Source organism: Mastigoproctus giganteus, chromosome 11 (genome assembly GCF_048544385.1).
Source record: "Mastigoproctus giganteus isolate SK-2022 chromosome 11, ASM4854438v1, whole genome shotgun sequence".
NCBI classification, from domain to species: Eukaryota; Metazoa; Arthropoda; class Arachnida; order Uropygi; family Thelyphonidae; genus Mastigoproctus; species Mastigoproctus giganteus.
Window position 1 is genome coordinate 178,994,705 of NC_143585.1, and position 18,989 is coordinate 179,013,693.

At 36.6% G+C, this 18,989-nt stretch overlaps 1 protein-coding gene across 4 annotated transcripts in view; it reads right to left on the minus strand.

The window, feature by feature from the left end:
- Nucleotides 1-17,950, minus strand: part of Spf45 (splicing factor 45) — a 264,681-nt gene extending 246,731 nt beyond the window's left edge. Inside the window, exons 1-3 of one of the 4 annotated variants that reach the window (XM_090385002.1) lie at nt 17,829-17,942; nt 16,939-17,094; nt 10,878-10,982 (exon numbers count right to left, since the gene is read on the minus strand). In XM_090385002.1, coding sequence (XP_090241128.1) covers nt 10,878-10,947 — 70 coding nt within the window. In that variant the 5' untranslated portion in view covers nt 10,948-10,982; nt 16,939-17,094; nt 17,829-17,942. Of the gene's footprint in view, nt 1-10,877; nt 10,983-16,938; nt 17,095-17,828 lie in introns of all 4 variants that reach the window. The other 3 variants (XM_090385003.1, XM_090385005.1, XM_090385006.1) reach the window with 3 other exon arrangements.
- Nucleotides 17,951-18,989: the final 1,039 nt, after the last annotated feature.

The following is an 18,989-nucleotide window of genomic DNA, read 5'->3' on the forward strand; positions in this document are numbered from 1 at the left end:
GCAATGATGTTTAGGTAGGTGGTAGACGTCACAGTGCCTTGCACAAGGATGACTGGACCCAGGGTATCCCAGCAGAAAGCCGAAAGCATGACACCACCGGCTTGTTTTTGTCCCACGGTGCATCCAGGCGCCATCACTTCCCCAGGTAAACAACGCATACATACCCGGCCATCCACATGGTGCAACAGGAAACGTGATTCATCAGACCAGACAACCTTCTTCCAATCACTCAAGGTACAGTTTCGATGCTCGCGTGCCCATTGTAGGTGCTGTAGCCGCTGAACCGTGGTTAGAATGGGCACTCGGAGCAACCTGCAACTACACAGCCCCATTTTCAGCAGGGTTCGATGTACTGTGTGTTGTGACACATTACTCCTGTCACCTGCATTCCAATTACTGGATATTTGCGGCACAGTCACCCTTTTGTTGCCATGTACCATCCAGCAGAGCCTTCCCTCACCTCGAGCATCAATTAGCTGTGGTCGTCCAACACCTTGCTGGCAGTTTGTGGGTTTCCCCTCCTTGGACCACTTTCAGTAGGTACTAACCACAGCTGACTGTGAGCACCGCACCAGCCGTGCCAGTTCGGATATGCTCTGACCCATTCATCCGGCCATTGTCAAACTCACTTAAGTCCGCTGCCTTTCCCATCTGAAGAACAAGAGTAACACTGATTAACAAAGCTCAGTATTGGGTGTTTTTTATACCATGTCCCGATCCGTGTCATAGTTCACCTGCAGTTGCTTCAAGTTGCATAACCACTCTCTGGTCATACTGTTTTGGCTCATCAGTGTATATGAACTATATTACATCTCACGTATTTGCTTATCCCATGAGGCCCCCACGCTGCTCTCCAGGCTGCTGCATATCCCAATATTGCTTCTGTTTGGACATGCAGAATCAATTTTCTTCAACTTTTGGGTGCCAATAAACTATTAGCTTGTGTATTCTTTTCCAAAACTAGCAATTTTTGGATGCACCTAACATTGCCTTTATAGCATCAGCACATATTCTTGCACATCTTCTATTTGTCATCCCATCCTTCCTGAAATAAATTTTTCTCAACATGCTTTGCCTCAAATCCTGTAGTACTATTGAATCTTTCCTATTAAGAAGTAATTAATAACATAGAATTTTTCTCAGGCCTGCTGAGAAAAATTCTACGCTATGAACCTGGCACAATCTCTCTACAGATGAACTGACTGAAAGAGCTCTCATGTACTCCTTTACCTAGGAGTACATGATGAGAACCTTTGTCCATCTGGATTGTGACTAGTACTGATGACAGCAGCATGTTGCTTCACAGTGTATTATTTCATTTTTTCTTCTTCTTCTTCTTTTTTTTTTTTTTTTTTTTTTTTTTTAAATATACAATTACTAAATCAATGCATTCTCTTTATGTCAATTTCTCTATCCAAAGAAACTGACACAAAAAAGAAAAACTAATAATGTCACATTAGAGTTACCATATAGCCCTGGAAATAGAGCTTACAATACCGGGATCCCGAATAGCAGGACCCGGTCATTTTTTCCCGTATTCAAATACCAGTATTGATACAAAAATACCGGTTTTTTCGGTACTAATTTAAAAAAAAAAAAAAAAAAAAAAGTTTATAATCTAATCACATAAAGGTTATAAAATCACCTTTATGTGATTATGATGTCCTTAGGAGACCATGCAACATGTCCACAATTCTCGGACAACTTCATGTCTGACCATATCGTAACTCCCAAGTCCCGTTCCTCCACTACTAACTTTAGTTCAATTCCACCATATAAGTTATTTGGGGGTTGCTGTTCCCCAGGTCTAAGACCTTGCATTTTGCTGAATGAAAGCATATAGCTGCCACTTTTCTGACCACCCGGAAGTCTATCTAGGTCACTCTAAAGAAGCTCTGCTTGGTGGCGATCATTAACTACTCTACTGATCTTTTACATCATCTGCAAGTTTAGACATCACACCCTATATCCCTTCATAGATGTCATTTAAGATAATCAAAAACAACAGTGGTCCCAATACTGATCCTTGGGGAACCTCAGTTCTTACATTAACCCAATCTGAGGAATAACCATTTATCACAACCCCCCTGCCTGGTGCCCTCAAGCCATCGTGCTATCCATCTAAGGATTTTCCCTATGATTCCAGCCTGCTCCAACTTATAAAGTAACTGCTCATGTGGGACGGAGTTAAATGCTTTGCTGAAATCCAAATAAACAATGTCGAAATTATTCCCTAAATCCAGCTCACGAGTGACCTGTCAAAATGGCTAACCAGATTTGTTAAACATTATTTTCCCTTTACAAGACCATGCTGTGTATCCTACAGAATTCCATTTCCATCTAAATGATCCTGAATTCCACCCTTGAACATTGCCTCCTTGGTTTTCCCTACTACTGAAGTTATACTGGCCAGTTGGTAATTTCCCGTTACACTCATAGAATCGCCTTTGTGTTCCAATTTACACCAATCCAAAGGAATCGCTCCCGAGTCCAGTGATGCTCTCATAACTAGCCTTAATGCACTTCAATGCACTCACTTGCCACCTCCTTTACGATTATAGGGTATATGCCATCAGCCACAGGAGCCTTACTTGCCTGTGGATGTGAAAGTTTTCTCATTAAATCAACATGTGAAATTTCGACATCATTAATTACATTTTTTCAACTTCACTCCCATAATTTCTCATTGACGTGAAGGGTTTTTCTTCTGTAAATATCGATGCAAAGTAACTGTGGAGTTCATCTGTAACATCAATTGGGGTATCTAATGCTATCCCACACAATTACATATGCGTCCGATCTGATTTGTCCTTATCTTCTTTGTTGTTGTTGTTTGTTATTTGGTTTTTAGGAGCATTAGCAACTAAGGCCATATTGCTCTGGGGATATGCGGTGGTCATTCCCTGACCTTTCTGCATCCTCCGTATTTGGTGGTCACAGGCTCGAACCTTGATCTAATCAATAAGCGTGTGCTATGCACTGCTGCTCCTGCCCACCTGGCTATGGAGGTGCCTACTTCTCTTCTTTGAATTTATATATGTGAAGAATTCCTTAACTGCACTCTTCGCTCTCTCCCAGACTCAGTAAAGATACTATAATGAAAATTATACTTCACTGAATAAAACGTCTTTCTCCTTCAGAAAATGATGAACATAATTCAATCATGGAAGACAAACATGGAACAGAACATCAGTGTTCCGCAAATTCTTTCCAAAATAAGAAATTGCCTGACTCCAATGAGATTTTAAAAGATGAACTTGAGTCAGAAATTAATGAAATACTTTTAATTATTTTTGCTAAAAAAGTTCAAAGCCTAGAAAATATGGACTGAGATCGTCTACGATTATCTCAGTACCAAAACAGAATCCGAAAGGGCGTTTTCTGCCACTAATCAAATATGTACCAAAATTAGATCCATTTTAAACAATCAATCTATTGATTGCTTGTTTCTTTAGAGCTCACTTTATCTGGACAGGTAGTGTGGATGCTAAAACATAACTAAACTTTGCAGTAACAATATGTATTTTTTTTTGTTTTTAGAATAACTGTATTTTTAATGGATTTTTTTCGGAATATTTATTATTGCAATAAATGTTTATTTAAAACTTGAATTCAAGTAATTACAGTACTTGTTTTTTCCTTACTTTATTAACTGTCATCAAAATTTATTCAGAAAAATGTTTGTTTTTGGAATACCGGTATCCCGGTTTCATAAATTAAAAATTCCAAAATACCGGTATTAAGATTTTGACTGGTATTGTAAGCCCTACCTGGAAAGGATAACCTGTCCCAAAAGTGATTCTTCATCCTTGAAACCCAAATGATGTTTAAAGGAAGAGTTACTAACAAGAACTGCAAATCATCACCTACTTGCGATGAATTGCAGTTCTTGCAAATCATCAAGGGTGCCGGGAATAATCGAATGGCTGATAACTGATTACTTCAATTATCAATTATATGCAAATTAGTCAATTATGAAATCAACAACAATAATAGCAATAGTATTGCCTTGGGGGAGAGATTTTATAGTTCTGTTACACATCTTGTGTGTAACAGAACTATAAATACATTCTTGTGTGTGTGCACGCGTGCACACACACAAGCGCGCGCACGCAAGCACGCACGCACACACGCGCGCACAACTGACTGAGCGGTAACAGCAATTTATTTTTAGCTTCAATAATATTGGATCAAATCCTTCCACTATCATTTTTTTCACTTTCTTTCATTTTCTCCTTGTCGGTTTTATAATCACCCAATCTGCATATAATCAATTATGAAAATTGCCAATAATCTGTTTTTGATTATTGGTCATAATCAATTATCTCAATTATAACCATCACTAATTTAAACTGCCTAGTTAATGAAATGAAATAGTCTTAATGCTCACAGAAAAACAAATATTTTTGGCTTCACAACAAATTACCCAGTATTTCAAGTACATTTATTTGAAAATAGTGTGATTGACAGATTAAATTTTTTGCAATGTCATTACATCACAAGCAAGTTAATTTTCCATTTACCCACTGTCATAGCTTGTGTCACAGCATGGGTAAATGGAAAACCAATGAAGAAAAGCATTAATCCTCTCAAAAGAATTAAATCATAGGACTGCATACAGCATTCAGCTAATCACCATAACATGAGTTCCTACACTCAGGCACCTGGCTGCACAGCAAGATTACCAATAGCATCATGCACTGATATCACACATTTAGTTATTCTTGGTGACTTTACTGTAAGGGAAATAGGGAATATTTTCTCAGTATGGCCAGTGCTTAATAATAGATGAGACTGTTTTACATGGATGAGATACACTAAATTAGAAGTGCAAGAATATTTGCTGATGCTATTGGGGCAGTGTTAGGTGGGTCAGAAAACTGGTAGTTTGGAGGAAATACATGGACTAATACTTAAAAATCATAGATGAAACTGATTCTTGCACTGCTTCCGCTTTGATACATGGCAGCCTGAGATGCAGAAGAGGAAACATTACACAGCAGAAATTAAACAGTTACTCTTACACAGTAATTGGTGTAACAGCTTGTAAACTAATGCTATTATATATAGTAAATAAATTTGACAAGTCTGAAGTATTGGTCAAAGTCACTGAAGTCATCAAATAATAAAATTATAAGTATAACAGAAAAAATAAACATTGGGAAGAGATTCTTTCAATTAAAAAAGTTTGATAAGGGACAATCTCGGTATGTGAACAACATCGTGACAGGTGACGAGACTTGGCTGTACTATTACGATCTGCCGACCAAGGCTCAAAACAAAGTTTGGGTCTTTGATGATGACGACACACCCGTAATTGTCAGAAAATCCCGATCTGTAAAGAAGAAAATGATAGCTGTATTTTTCAAATCAAGTGGAATTGTGGAACGTGTCGTTTTGGACACGCAGAAGACAGTCACAGCTAAGTGGTATACTGAACAATGCCTGCCTAAAGTCATTGGATCTATGAAGAACCTGCAGCCAAAGTCAAGAATGGACACCTGGTACCTCCATCACGAAAATGCTCCAGCTCACCGCGCCAAAGTCTGCACCGAATATTTGACCACGACAGGACTGAAACTTCTGGAGCACCCTCCCTACAGCCCAGACCTTGCTCCCTGCAACTTTGCACTGTTCCCGCATGTGAAAATGAAGCTAAAAGGGAGGTGGTTTTCCAGTGATGAGGACCTTCTACGGGCTTGGGACAACGAGTGTGCTTTACTCCCTAGTGAAACTTGGCAGAACTGGTTTAAAGATTGGTTTCGGAGGATGGAGAGGTGTATTGAATGTAGAGGAAATTACTTTGAAAAAATTAAATAAACAAAGCTGTATTGCAAAACTTTCCTAGTACCCTTTGTATATATGAACAGCTACAAAATGAAAATGGATTAGCAAATTAAAATGTCTTTAAGATTTTAACTTTACAAATGTAAACTGGAATTCATGGGTTGGCAGGTTGCTCAATAATAAACCCTTCTTGGTTTGTTACTGATCAAAGTGAATGACTGCTTTCTATATTAGAGAGGCAAGAGAAAGAAATAATCTTGATTTGGTTAGCAGCAGTGATTCATCATGTATTAAGAACCTTCAAGTAAAGGAACCTTTAAGTGGCATTGATCACAATGTGAGATTCAGTCAAAGATATAACTACTGTCAAGAAGTTTTATTTTTTGTAAAGGTAATTATAATGAGCTCGGGCATTTTTAAAACTCTTCTCACCGAGACCACCTGATGATGGAAAAGGTGAGCATAGTTAGCACATTCGCTGCCGATCACACACCAGCACGTGATGTCGCAGCAGTATTGAAGGGCTGATCACGCGCACGCGCGAGATCTGGCATCTTTATTTTATTGTTTGTTATTTTGGAGCATTAGCAACTAAGGCCATATTGCTCCGGGAATATGTGGTGGTCATTCCCTGACCTTTCCGCATCCTCCGTGTTTGGTGGTGACGGGCTCGAATCCCAGTCTAATCAAGAAGCGTGTGCTACGCACTGCTGCTCCTTCCCACCTGGCTACGGAGGCGCCTGGGATGTGGTATCATTACCCAGTAGCCAATCACGCGCGGGTGTGGGATTCATTAGACGTTAGTATGAAGTTCTCAACTTCAGTTGGCATTGTGTTTCTGCTGTGTATAGTTGTTTCGGCATCAAGTAAAGGGTGTAAACTATATGTAGTTGTATGTGGTGTTGAACATTTTGTTACGTGACGTACGGAAAAGCCTTGTAATATGAGTTGTGCAGATGATAGTTTAGCAGGCCCATCGTGCCCAAAAAGAAGAAAAGTGCAATATAAAAAATCCCTTACAGATGAAGAAATTGCAAAAATGTTGGAAGAGTTATCTGACGTATATCCCAGTGACGTCAGTTACAATGATGACGAAGATTTTATCCCTCCAAAGGACACTTCGGATTCGGAAAGTGTAGATGAAGATATTGTGGAAGAGGCTACACTTCCACAGCAGGATTCCAGTTGGAAAACGTCATGTGGGAAAATGACGTAACATCGATGAAACAGTTTCGTTTTACAAAATCCGAGTCTTTACTGCAACCTGTGTCAGGTGATAATTCTATAGATTACTTTCGTCATTTATTGACCGACAATATCTTGGATGAAAAAATTACACAAACAAATGTTTATGCTCATGAAATACTTCTTCCCCGAGAAAATAAAGAACATTCTCGAATAAATCATGGAAGGACACCACTAGAGATGAAATGCTGGTATTTTTTGGATTGATTTTACATAAGGGAACCATTCAACTGAACCGCCTACAAGATTATTGGAAAACAGACAGATTACATGTGTTCGCAGATAACATGAGCAGGAATTGTTTCTTATTATTACTGCGGGCCTTGCATTTTGCAAAAAATCCAGAAAAGAAAGAAGAATGTCCACAGGATCGTCTATATAAAATTCAAAAAATGTGAATCTGTTCAATGCACAAATGTCGGAAATATATTATCCAGGACAATATCATAGACTCATCTAAGCTAATCTCATGATTACATTCAAACAAATGGCATAAGCACGGCATCAAGTTATATATGATCACAACGCCTACTGGCATGGTTATCAAATTTCAAGTATATACCAGTATGTTGGATGATTCTGGTGGAAAAGGACATGCACAAAAAGTCGTCATGAACTTACTTGATGGGATGTTAGATGTCGGGCATAGCATATTTATGGACAATTATTACAATGCCTATGAACTCGCTAAGTGTCTCGCTGACAGACAAACCCATTGTACTGAGACAATCAGAAGTAATAGGAAAACATTTCCGAAAGAGGTTTGAGAAAAAAAGCTGAAGAAAGGGGAAACTTCATCAAGGTGTGCCCATGGTGTAATGATTGCTAAGTGGAAGGACAGAAGAGATTTCAGTTACATATCTACAGAATACCAAAATGATATTGGTGGAAATGCAGAACAAACGAGGCATACTGAAATCAAAATCACTGCCTATAATTGAATATAATAGGTTTATGTGAAGCTTTGACAGGCAAGATCAAATGCTTGCCTATTATCCTTGCGAAAGGAAAACCATTAGATGGCCTACAAAAATATGCATATTTTGCAACTAATAATGATGAATGCACACCATATCTATACTAAATATTCACATAACAAGATGCAACTTTATGACTTCCGTTTATCAGTGATCAGATCATTGAAACAGCCATCTGATCCAGTGAGCACATGTTCCAGTTCAGGTACATCATGCTGTGCATGATGTACCTGAACTGGAACATGTGCTCAAACCGCGGGAAGAAAGAAAAAGGTGGAAAGATATTGAGGAAGCAATGCAAACATTGCTATTCCGAAGGGAAACATAAGGATACAATCTATATCTGCAGTGTTTGTGAAGGATCACCTGGCTATTGATTGTGCGAACATTATACATAAGTAACATTTTTACACATAGTATTTGTAATCTGTATTGGTTTGGTAGGAAATAATACATATTTCTTAAATGTTACCATGTTTTTTGTTTTATTATTTACATACATTATTATGTTTTTGTGTCACACGCCAGCGCGTGATGCGGCATTTACAGCCAAATTTGACCTCCAGTTTCTATCACGCGCTGGCATGTGAATCTCAAAATATTTTGAAAACTGCTTATACGACACTTCAATATTGATATGGCATATCTAACAATCCCTTATTACCAATTTTCAAGCTTTTTCATTATGGAGACACAGTCGATTTCTCCTCCTATGCCGCACTATTGACGATAGCATGCTGACTCATGACCGGCAGTGAACGTGTTAATATAATGTTACGTTTCAAGCACATTAGCAAATAGTAATAACTGATAAATTATAAAAAAAAAAAAAAAAAAAAAAAACAAGCACATAGAAACATTTATGCACAAGCCAAGAACATTTCACTTCTACATATCCACGATACCATCCATTCATTCTCCCATTCTATTGCTGTGTGCTGATTCATTCAGTGAACACATAGCAATAGGCATAATATCCAATACTTCAGCTACAACATACAGTATGTAGATAGCCCATGTTAATGAAATTTAGGAAGGTTTCAGAAATCATTCTAAAAGAGCCAAATAAAAAATTTCATGAAAATCCATCCACTGGGAATTCAGTTGTTACACGAAGACTAACAGACAAAGAAATCATACTGCAGGATTTCCACTGGACCTATTTTAATGAAGTTCAGGATGCCACAACAAATCTTTTTCAAAGAGCCAAATATAAAATTTTATGAAAATTCATCCATTAGGAGTCAAGGTTATTACATAACCACAGACAGATGGATGGACATAGTAAAAACAATAGGCACTTCATGCTAATGCACATAAAGACAGTAATCAGGGTGGTACTTCAAAAGAACCTGTATAAACTCAGCAGATATGCTGCCAAACAAAAATGAGCTTTAACAGCGATAAATGCAAAGTATTGCATTTGTTAGCAGTAATCCCAGAATAACATACCATTGTGAAATTCTCTGAGTAGTGCAAACAAGCTGCTAGGGCAGCCAATGGGTTCTGTCAATGATATGCAAGAACTCTGAGAGCAGGGAAAAAAAAGAAGCGATTATCCTATCGTATAAGGTAATGGTTAGGCCACATCTGGAATACCATACAGGTTTTGAAACCTCATTTTACCAAGAAATTAGATCTGTTTGAAAGGCCACAGAAAAGAGCAACAAGAGTGGTTGAGGGCACCAAAGGATATTCTTAAACAAAAGATTCACCTAATTGAAGAGTATAATGCTTTAAAAAGGGTTAAGTAAACTAAATGGCATCTTTACCCTTTCTGGGATGAAAGGCACAAGAAGACAAATTTAAATTGCTAAAGAATTCTCAAGGTTGCCAGAATAGAGACGTGCTTAAATTTTAATTCAACTAAAGAGTAATCAATTGTTAGAATAAATTTTCACCTAATATTGTGGGGTTGGGGGGGGGAATAGTTTGAATAAATTTCAGGAAGATTATGAATTTGTTTAATTAATAACAAAACAAGTGAAATTATCAATAATTTATAATATTAATAAATAATCATTTAGGAACTCCTTTGGAGATAACACCTCAAGTGAGTTATCTCCAAGTTTCTAAATAATTATTATTGTAAACTTAATAATCAGAAAAGCTTGAGCTATAACTCTCTTTACTTTACAATCTCAATTAATAATTTTAATTCATATTATTTTATTCTTTCCCCCGAAATACAGAATGGCATATCTTTATTTTCCATATTCTTTATGTCAAAGCTGTTTTGTCCCAGGATCTGAACAAAAAAAAAAAAAAAAAAAATGTAATTGGTCTTAATCTTTCTGTAATGCACTTTCATTACATTAAAGCAAAGCTTGTTGAATTTACACACCAAGCTGTTTACTACTTCCTTTGTTACTTTTTCCTGAATAGTAATGCCTTTCAGCAAACACATCAGAATGTTACCTTTCAAATAAAATATTACCAAGAAGTTTAAATGCATTTATTAATATAAAATTCAATGATGATAAATTAAATAACAATTAAAAAACAAAATTTAATATTTTAGGGGAAATCTGCTACTAAATACTATTTCAAAACTTTTTATATCTCAGTTTTCCATTATGTTAAATCCAAGGTAAAATATTCTTCAAATAAAGCAATCAGTATAATAGATTAATGTGGAAGAGAAAGTTTTCTGTAATGGAAACTCCTCCCCAGTTACCAAAGATGCAAAACATCAAAAACACAAAGTGTACACTTTTCCTTAAATTAAGTGATATGAATTAAGTTGATTGAATGCTAAAAAACAATATTGTTAATTGGTGGCCAAAGGCATCTTTTTATGTTAAAAATGGCTTTGGCCACAACTTATGATGTATTTCTTCTTAAAATAGTCATCAAAATGTTACTTACTTATGTCAGGCTTTTGTTCTCTTTGGCTTTTTTCTTTGGAGTCAAGACCCAACCCATCATATAGAGACATGCTTGCTATCTGAGGGTTCTTGCTATCTGAAGAATCTGCAAATTAACATAATATAAAAAATACAGATAAACACACACACACACACACACACACACACTTATTTATTTATTTAATACAATTATGTAAATAACACTATCCAACACAATTTTTACCTTCTAGAACTGAAATGCTTTTAACCAATTTTTATGCGTAGATTTCAAAAATCGCCACGACAGTTTCACCTCACATCACAGTTATTAAATACAGAGGGAGTTATGTTTTTCCAAAATATGCCAATTTCTCATAATCTAGCCAGTAATGCATAACATACTGATTTATTTTAAGAGATATAGCTAATTCTCTTAATTTTAGCAATTGATTCTGGAGTAAGTTTTCTTGTGATAAACATAATCAGACTTATACCTACGGTTCTCAGGTTCAAATTCCAATGCAACTATTTACAATTTGAAGAGAGCAGAAAGCATTTTTGGTGAGGATTTTTGTAGGCTGTGCCAAGGTTTTCCAAGTATTAATTGATCGTGACATGTTCTCAGGGTTGTAAATCTATTCACTGAACATAAACAGCCCTTCAAAAGTAGGAGGGTGCGTATAATTCAAACTTGAATTATATGTATAATCCCTTTATTTTAATATTAAACGTTGGTAGATCTTTTGATGTAGGTGTGATAGAGAATTTTTATGGTGATTTTCAAAATCAGCATGTTTATTTCCTCCAGAATCACATATTTTCATTTTAGAGAGCTATGACAAAAAATATTTTTTGTTGACTAGTGTAATTAATGATAAATATTGAAATTTAGATAACTATTAACAGTACTCTATTGTAATTTAAATGTAAATGATACTTTCACCAGAATCAGTTAACTACATTCACTGGATAATCAGTAAAACTATATATTTTGTGCACATTTCATTTATTAAATTATAGTCTTCCTAGCAGCATGCCCAGCAAACATCCCCCTCGGAGAGCTTGCTCTATATTTTGTCCATCCTATGTACATATTGTTCTGTTGGTGTTTGATTTATTTTACACACTTTCTTGTTCATTATCATTTATGGACTATTTGTATAACAGTTTCTGTTATTTGCTGGTTTCAGATGTGATTTGAATAACATCACCGTGTGTGTTCCAAAGATAAAGAAATTTATATCTGCATGAAGATGCGTATGCTGGCACATAAACTGAAAGGTTTATTTACCGAATCTAACGTTTTGTGGATTTCACAGCTGTTCCACTTTTCAGAGATGAATATATATATATATATATATATATATTTATATATATAGACAGTTTTTAAATACACACACATATTACCATTAATGATTATACACAAAGTTCTATGGTTAAAAAGAACAGTCAAGCATCACAAATGGTTGAAGTAAACTGCTCGACTTCACACATTTTATCAGTTTTCTATTGCTATAATAAGCAACCCACAGGAAGCTGATAGTGCCACCATGCTGGATTTGTTTTTGTATCAGCAGATTTTATTCACATGCTGGATTTGTTTATGTATCAGCAGCTAAGACCAAATGCCTATTAAAGTCTTAGAGTACATATTTGTTACAGTTAAACTTGAAAATTTAGACAAGATTATATTTGCTAATCAGGGTGAAATAATGAAAAGACTGTTAATATCCTGTCAATCTCCTGAAATAAGTTTACGATAAAATCAGCCAATTGTGACAAGAAGAGAAAGCCATTTGTCACTCTCTTAAATACAATGGGTATTTATGATATGCTTTACCCTGTAGGAGCTGATGATTATTACAGTGTGGAGGGTCATTTGTGAGCAAATGGCAGTGAGTTATTGAGTAGAATTAACCAATAACTGACAAGCATGACTTTTTTTTTTCTTAGGCAATAAGCACCATTTGGGTTCAGTCTTAATTTCAAACAGATTATTGCTTTGCACTTCTCACAAGAATAACCATTTTTTCATCAGGTCTATGCAATATAATCAATGTAAGGTATTCTGAAGAAGGATGAAGTCAGCCTATAGGAACTTTATGTAGAGGAATCTGCATGGCCATTTTCCAGAATTCCAACATACGACCAGGGATTCAACAAAAAAATTATGAAATGAACACATGTGCAAGACTTACTACTTCAAATTTCTTGAAATTAGGAGAGGAATTTACACTGAACAGCAAACACAGCACTTAATGAGTTAGTATACCAAGAATATAACTGTTTAATTCTCTAAGGATAGTAGTAAATGGCATAAATTTCTCAATAAAAAAAGTGTTGCATTCCATAGGAGGCTGTTGAGAGATAACAGTATCTGGCAGAATTACAGCTGCACAAACTTTGCTGTACACTTAGAATCACCTGTGTATACTTGTATGATACTGAAAAAGTGAACAATGTGTAACTGTCAGGTGATAATACCTTAGATTTTTTTCCCTACTGCTAGAAATGATTGTCAATGTATATAGAAAGCATCTGACATGGCAGTGTTTCCACACCATAAGTACCTTGAAGTGCATTGCTTATACTTAATCACCAGCATGTGTTTAGACCTTGTAGCTGGCATTATTCAATAGCAGAACTTAAATAAGTTAGTAGTAATACAGGTAACACAGATCACAGACTTCCATGTGAAGCTGGTGATGTATGAAAAGGCTCCATTACAATTCAGAGAGCATTTTGAAGTAGATAACCAAGCCGTTTTAGTATACTTTTTCTGGCTGAAGCATATTTGAAGGAGATACAGAGTTCATACAAAATTTAATGAAAGGGAAGTGCATATGTAGAAACATGTCAGAAATTATGCTAAGGAGATTTCTTAAAATAATTTGTGCAGACATATGTAACATATTTAGACTGAGATATCTAATACCAGCATGGTATTAGATATGATGGGAATCCAGTTTAACATCTGCATAAAGATTTAAGTAAATTTTCTGCAAAAAAATGTATGGCAGTTTTCCTCCCCCCCCCACCCCATTTAGATTGTTTCTGGTCCAAGAAACTAATATATTTATGGTGCCTTGAAATTAGATGCAAAATGCATTTAATTGGGTGGGGGGGAGTGCGAGACAGAGACATGCGGAAATAGACCAGAAAACCTGTTGTGCTTAACTTAACAACACAGATAAAAAGAATAAAAATGAATGAATGAAACTGAAGATTTAAGGAGTGTGTGTGTGTGAGAGAGAGAGGTAAGTAAGGAAACTATACTGAATAGCCACTGATGCAAATAAGTTATTTGAAAAAGTTAACCTTTTTTATTTATTTATTGTTTCAAAGAATAATTTGAACATGGATAAAGCACCACAAACTATACAATGAAGAAGAGGATTAAAATTGTAAAGTGGAAAGAAAGATATGCAAATACTGCACAGTAGTTCAAGATTTTTGGACATAAACCACCCACAATAAAGGCCATAAGGCAAATTGTGAAGAAGTTTCCTCTTCATCAAACATCTGACAATTTGGGACTTGTAAGAGTGGATATCAAAGGAAGTCCAGAAAAATCTCAGAACTTAAAATACCTTTACAAGCTTAAATGTGGTTGCCCTACTCTAATAACAAAGGAACTTAAATAAGGTTTATTTCCCATGTTGCTAGTAAGTTTCAATGAGGGCAATCCAGAGAGAAGATTGGAATTTGTCAAACAATTACTGACCATCGGTGTTAACCCAAATATCACAGAATGTTTTATGGATGTCTAAAGCCACATTCAAATCAAGCAGAACTGTTAATCACCAAGACTGTGTTTATTACTCTCTTATCAATTCTCATTTATTCTTTAAGGATAACCCCTGGGGCTCACATCTGGTGAGTATGGGCTTGACACACTTGGCATCATTTTTCTCTTTCTTGGTGATTCCCTTTCACTTCTCTCTCTCTCTCTCTCTCTCTCTCTCTCTCTCTGTCTCAGGGTAGTTCGGAATTTTTTTTTTTTTTTTGCCTGGTGCAGCATAAGCCTCAGGCTTCCTTGCATCATAAGGGTTATAATAATAATAATTTAAACATTCCCAGCTTGACAGTCTAGGCTGGAATTTGGACAGGTGTTCTCAGACTTTTTTGTTTGAGATACTTTGACAGAAGAATGCTTACTACTACATGCTGCAAGGACAAATCATGGGGTTTTGTCAATGATATAGGGAAACTTTGCTAGCAGGGATAAGGAGGTGATTATCCCTTTGTATACAGCCATGGTTACGCTGCCACTGAATACAGATCTGAAGACCTTACTTTAGGAAGGGGGTAGATCTACTGGAATGGGTACAGAGGGCAACCAGATTGGTGAAGGGAACAGAAGTGTGTTCTAACCTAGAAAGGCTTCAGTTCTGCAGGAAGATCTGATTGATATATTTTAAGGCCTTCGATGGATTGAATAAGCTAAATGTTAATGGTATGCATCCTCTTGCTGAGATCACACATGAGGAGATATAAATTCAAGTTGAGGGATAGCTGCAAGACTGATGTGTGGAAGCTTGGCTTCAGTCAACATGGGGTAGATTGTTGGAACAGGCTTCCATAAGTTGTTGTGAAAGTGAATGGTTTGAATAAATTCAAGGAAGAACTAGACAAATTCTTGGAGGGTATGGATGAGTGAAGTATGTGGGTTTTTTTTGTTTTTTTTTTGGCTGATGCTACATAAGCCTGCTTTTTAGCATCATTTGCCACTACTGCTACTACTACCTGAGACTGCTAAAAGACAAAACTATTCAATTAACAGCCTAAAATCAATTTTCAGCATTGCGTTATATATATATATATATACACAAGGTGTCTCAAAAATACAAGGCATAACTTCAGGAATGAGCTCCTCATATGTAGACAAAAATATTTTATATCAACATAGTTCCAGAAATTCTTGGTTCCCGAGTTATTAACCAGAATGTCTTATCTCCCACAGGTGATTTCCTTCATCACAAGGTACTGACAGAATCTGGTGGTTTTCCATTCCGACCATGCACTCAAATCACGAGCAAGCGGATATGCACTTTATGTACAGTTTGGCGGACGGCAATGCTCTGAAGGCTCATCGTTTGTACCACAAAAGGTTCCCAAAACGAAGATGTCCAGACAGGAAAACATTTGAAGGTATCCATCGCCGCCTTTGTGAACATGGACCTTTACACCTCGTGCTGCCAAAAGAGGATGACCAAGATCTATTACTCCTGAAGTAGAGGAGGAGGTTTTGATGTTGTGCATGCCACTCCTGAAATCAGCACATGCAGAATAGCAATGCAACTGACTGTTCAACTATTTGGAGAGTGCTGTAAGAACAACTGTATCTTTACCATCTGCCACGGGTGCGACGATGCTAACAGGAATTTGGCATCGTCTTTGCGAGTCCATGAGACTTCGATGTGAGGCCTGTATTCAGGCTGAAGGTGGACATTTTGAACAATTACTATAAGGTGATGTGAACAGTTAAGTGTCATAGACAGACCTTTAAAACTCGGAAACTAAGCATTTCCGGAACTATGTTGATATAAAATATTTTTATTGTCTACATATGAGGAACTCATTCCTGAAGTTATGCCTTGTTTTGAGATACCCTGTATATATACCCTGTATTTGAGATATATATATAAGCAGGATGGATCACTGGCTCACTATGCAAAAACTGTCCATAAATCCTTAAACAAAAAGTTCCTAATTCAATGAATTGAGCAGCCGGATTCCACTGAATGACCATCACAACACCACACTCCTCAAATTTAACATCTGGTGATTACCATTTGTGGAAATTCTTAAAGAATACAGTATGTAAGAATAAACGCAGGTCTCTGCCAAAGATTCAGCAGTCAATAGTTTGAGAAACTGAGGACACTTCTGAGGAATTATAACCCATCTGCCTCCCCAATGCCCTATTCAGTTCATTATTCTATACATTTATTAATTCACTGCAACACTAAAATTACATACAATACTTCTTTTACAATGTGATTTAACATTTAGTTACACACAAATAACTGCATTATTATATGGCAAACAAGAACACTGAACTCTACGATAGAAACACATACCAAAATGATAACAAGATTGGAATAAAACAACTGCATGATTACAGTACTGCACTCTGAAATTGAAACTGGAATCAGAACAAGAGTGGTTGTAGATAAATCAATTGTCCTCCAGATTAATTTGCACACAAATTATGTAGACCTCTGACCACAGCTGATCTGAAATCACACAAAAGATATGAATTAAGGTAAGGTGGGAAGGTACAAATAACATTCCTAGAGATGCAAAATCCAATCATGAGCAAGTTTTAAATATTCTGGAAAAAAATAATCCTCTACCAAGCAACAACTGAAGGATTAAAACGTTATTCGATATAACAGGAGTTCACTGTATTCCCAGGAGCACGTTCAAATATCCCACTCATGTATAAACTGATGCATTGCAGCTTCAGCCACGCATTTTTAAAATGGCAGTGTTGCCATGTAAACACCCAGTTTATAAACTTCAGTTCAGGTTTTGCTACTAATCAATTTTGTGATTTACGCGTTTTTTAAAAATATTGTTGTTTTTATGATTATGTTGGCTTGCCGGTGACGATCACAAATATGTATAACGAAGCAATAACCGCCCCCCCCCCACGATAAAAAGTACTGTTTTTATTTCCAATATTATTAAAGCATTGATTCCATAAAATCACCCGCTTTAACAGTCTCTCCTCTCCTCCAGCTACTTTCAAAAAATACTGGACAGCCGCAGTTATCAATGCAGATAAAAGTGTATGCGAGCCTGAGGTTAGTCAATACTCTACAATTCTGCTTATTTCAGAATTAAGTTTATTGAATAACCCCAAAATTCGTGCAGATAACACTGCATCACGAATTTAACGAAGCTTTAGCAGTGTTCAGATTTCAACAATAAGGGATCAAATTGATGAAATGCAAAATCCATATACCTACGTCAACTGCTCTTTCTGAAACGGAATCAAACTAAAATTGGAAAAGAAAAACTGCCCAAGCAATACATAAAATGTTTAATTTGAATGAACTTTATAACCGAACACCCCACACTTTCAACTTTCATTTTTGTATAGCAAACATGGTTGTAACACAGCGCCCTCAAACAAAGCAGAGTTGGAGTTAGGGGCGGGGGAGTATCACCATGAAATATTAGCCAACCTCAGCACGCTAACAATGTGTTCAGCTCTGAAACAACTAAGCTATGAAGAATCAGTATATTATGTTTGTAAATTGCGTCTATTAGGTAATCGATATCCTCAGGGGCTCACATCTGGTGAGTATGGGCTTGGCCCACCCAGGGTCCCGAGCTAGATATCATCATTCTTCTCTTACTTGGTGACTCTCTTCTTTTACTTCTCTCTCTCTCTCCCCCTCTCTCGCGCTCTCTCTCTCTCTTTCTCTCTCTTGAGAATACATAAGAGTTTTTTTTTTTTTGGTTGGTGCAGCATAAGCCTCAGGCTTCCTTAGACCATTTGAATAATAATAATAATAATAATAATAATAATAATAATAATAATAATAATAATAATAAACTGAATCTTCGATAAGAACCAAAGAGCCTTCTACAGGAAACTGGGTAAAGATGAGAAAGCAGGAAACGGACCATCCGAGAAGAAGACGAAGAGTTCTGGGGAAATACCTGGAGCAGTGAAGTAAGACTACATTCATGCATGAGGAGTTATTCAGGAAGGAGATTGATGTAGGTAAAGTACACATTGGAAGTGAGCTGGATGATTTTGTAATAACTGAGAGGAAAGTGGAGGAGAGATTGTTGAGGATTAACATAAAAAAGGCACCTGGGGTGGATGGGATCTATCCAGTTATATTAAAGGAGGCAGCAAAGGAAGTATGCAAACCCCTAGCCATAATTATGAGAGCTTCGTTGGACTCAGGGGAGGTACCCATAGACTGGAGATGTGCAAATGTAACCCCAATTCACAAAGGAGGATCAAAGGCTGACACAAGTAATTATAGACTTGTTAGTTTAACTTCTGTTCCAGGTAAATTAATGGAGGCACTGGTTAAAGAAGCACTGCAGGAACATCTAGACAAGAATTCAGTTATAACTCAGACGCAGCATGGTTTTGTTAAGGGCA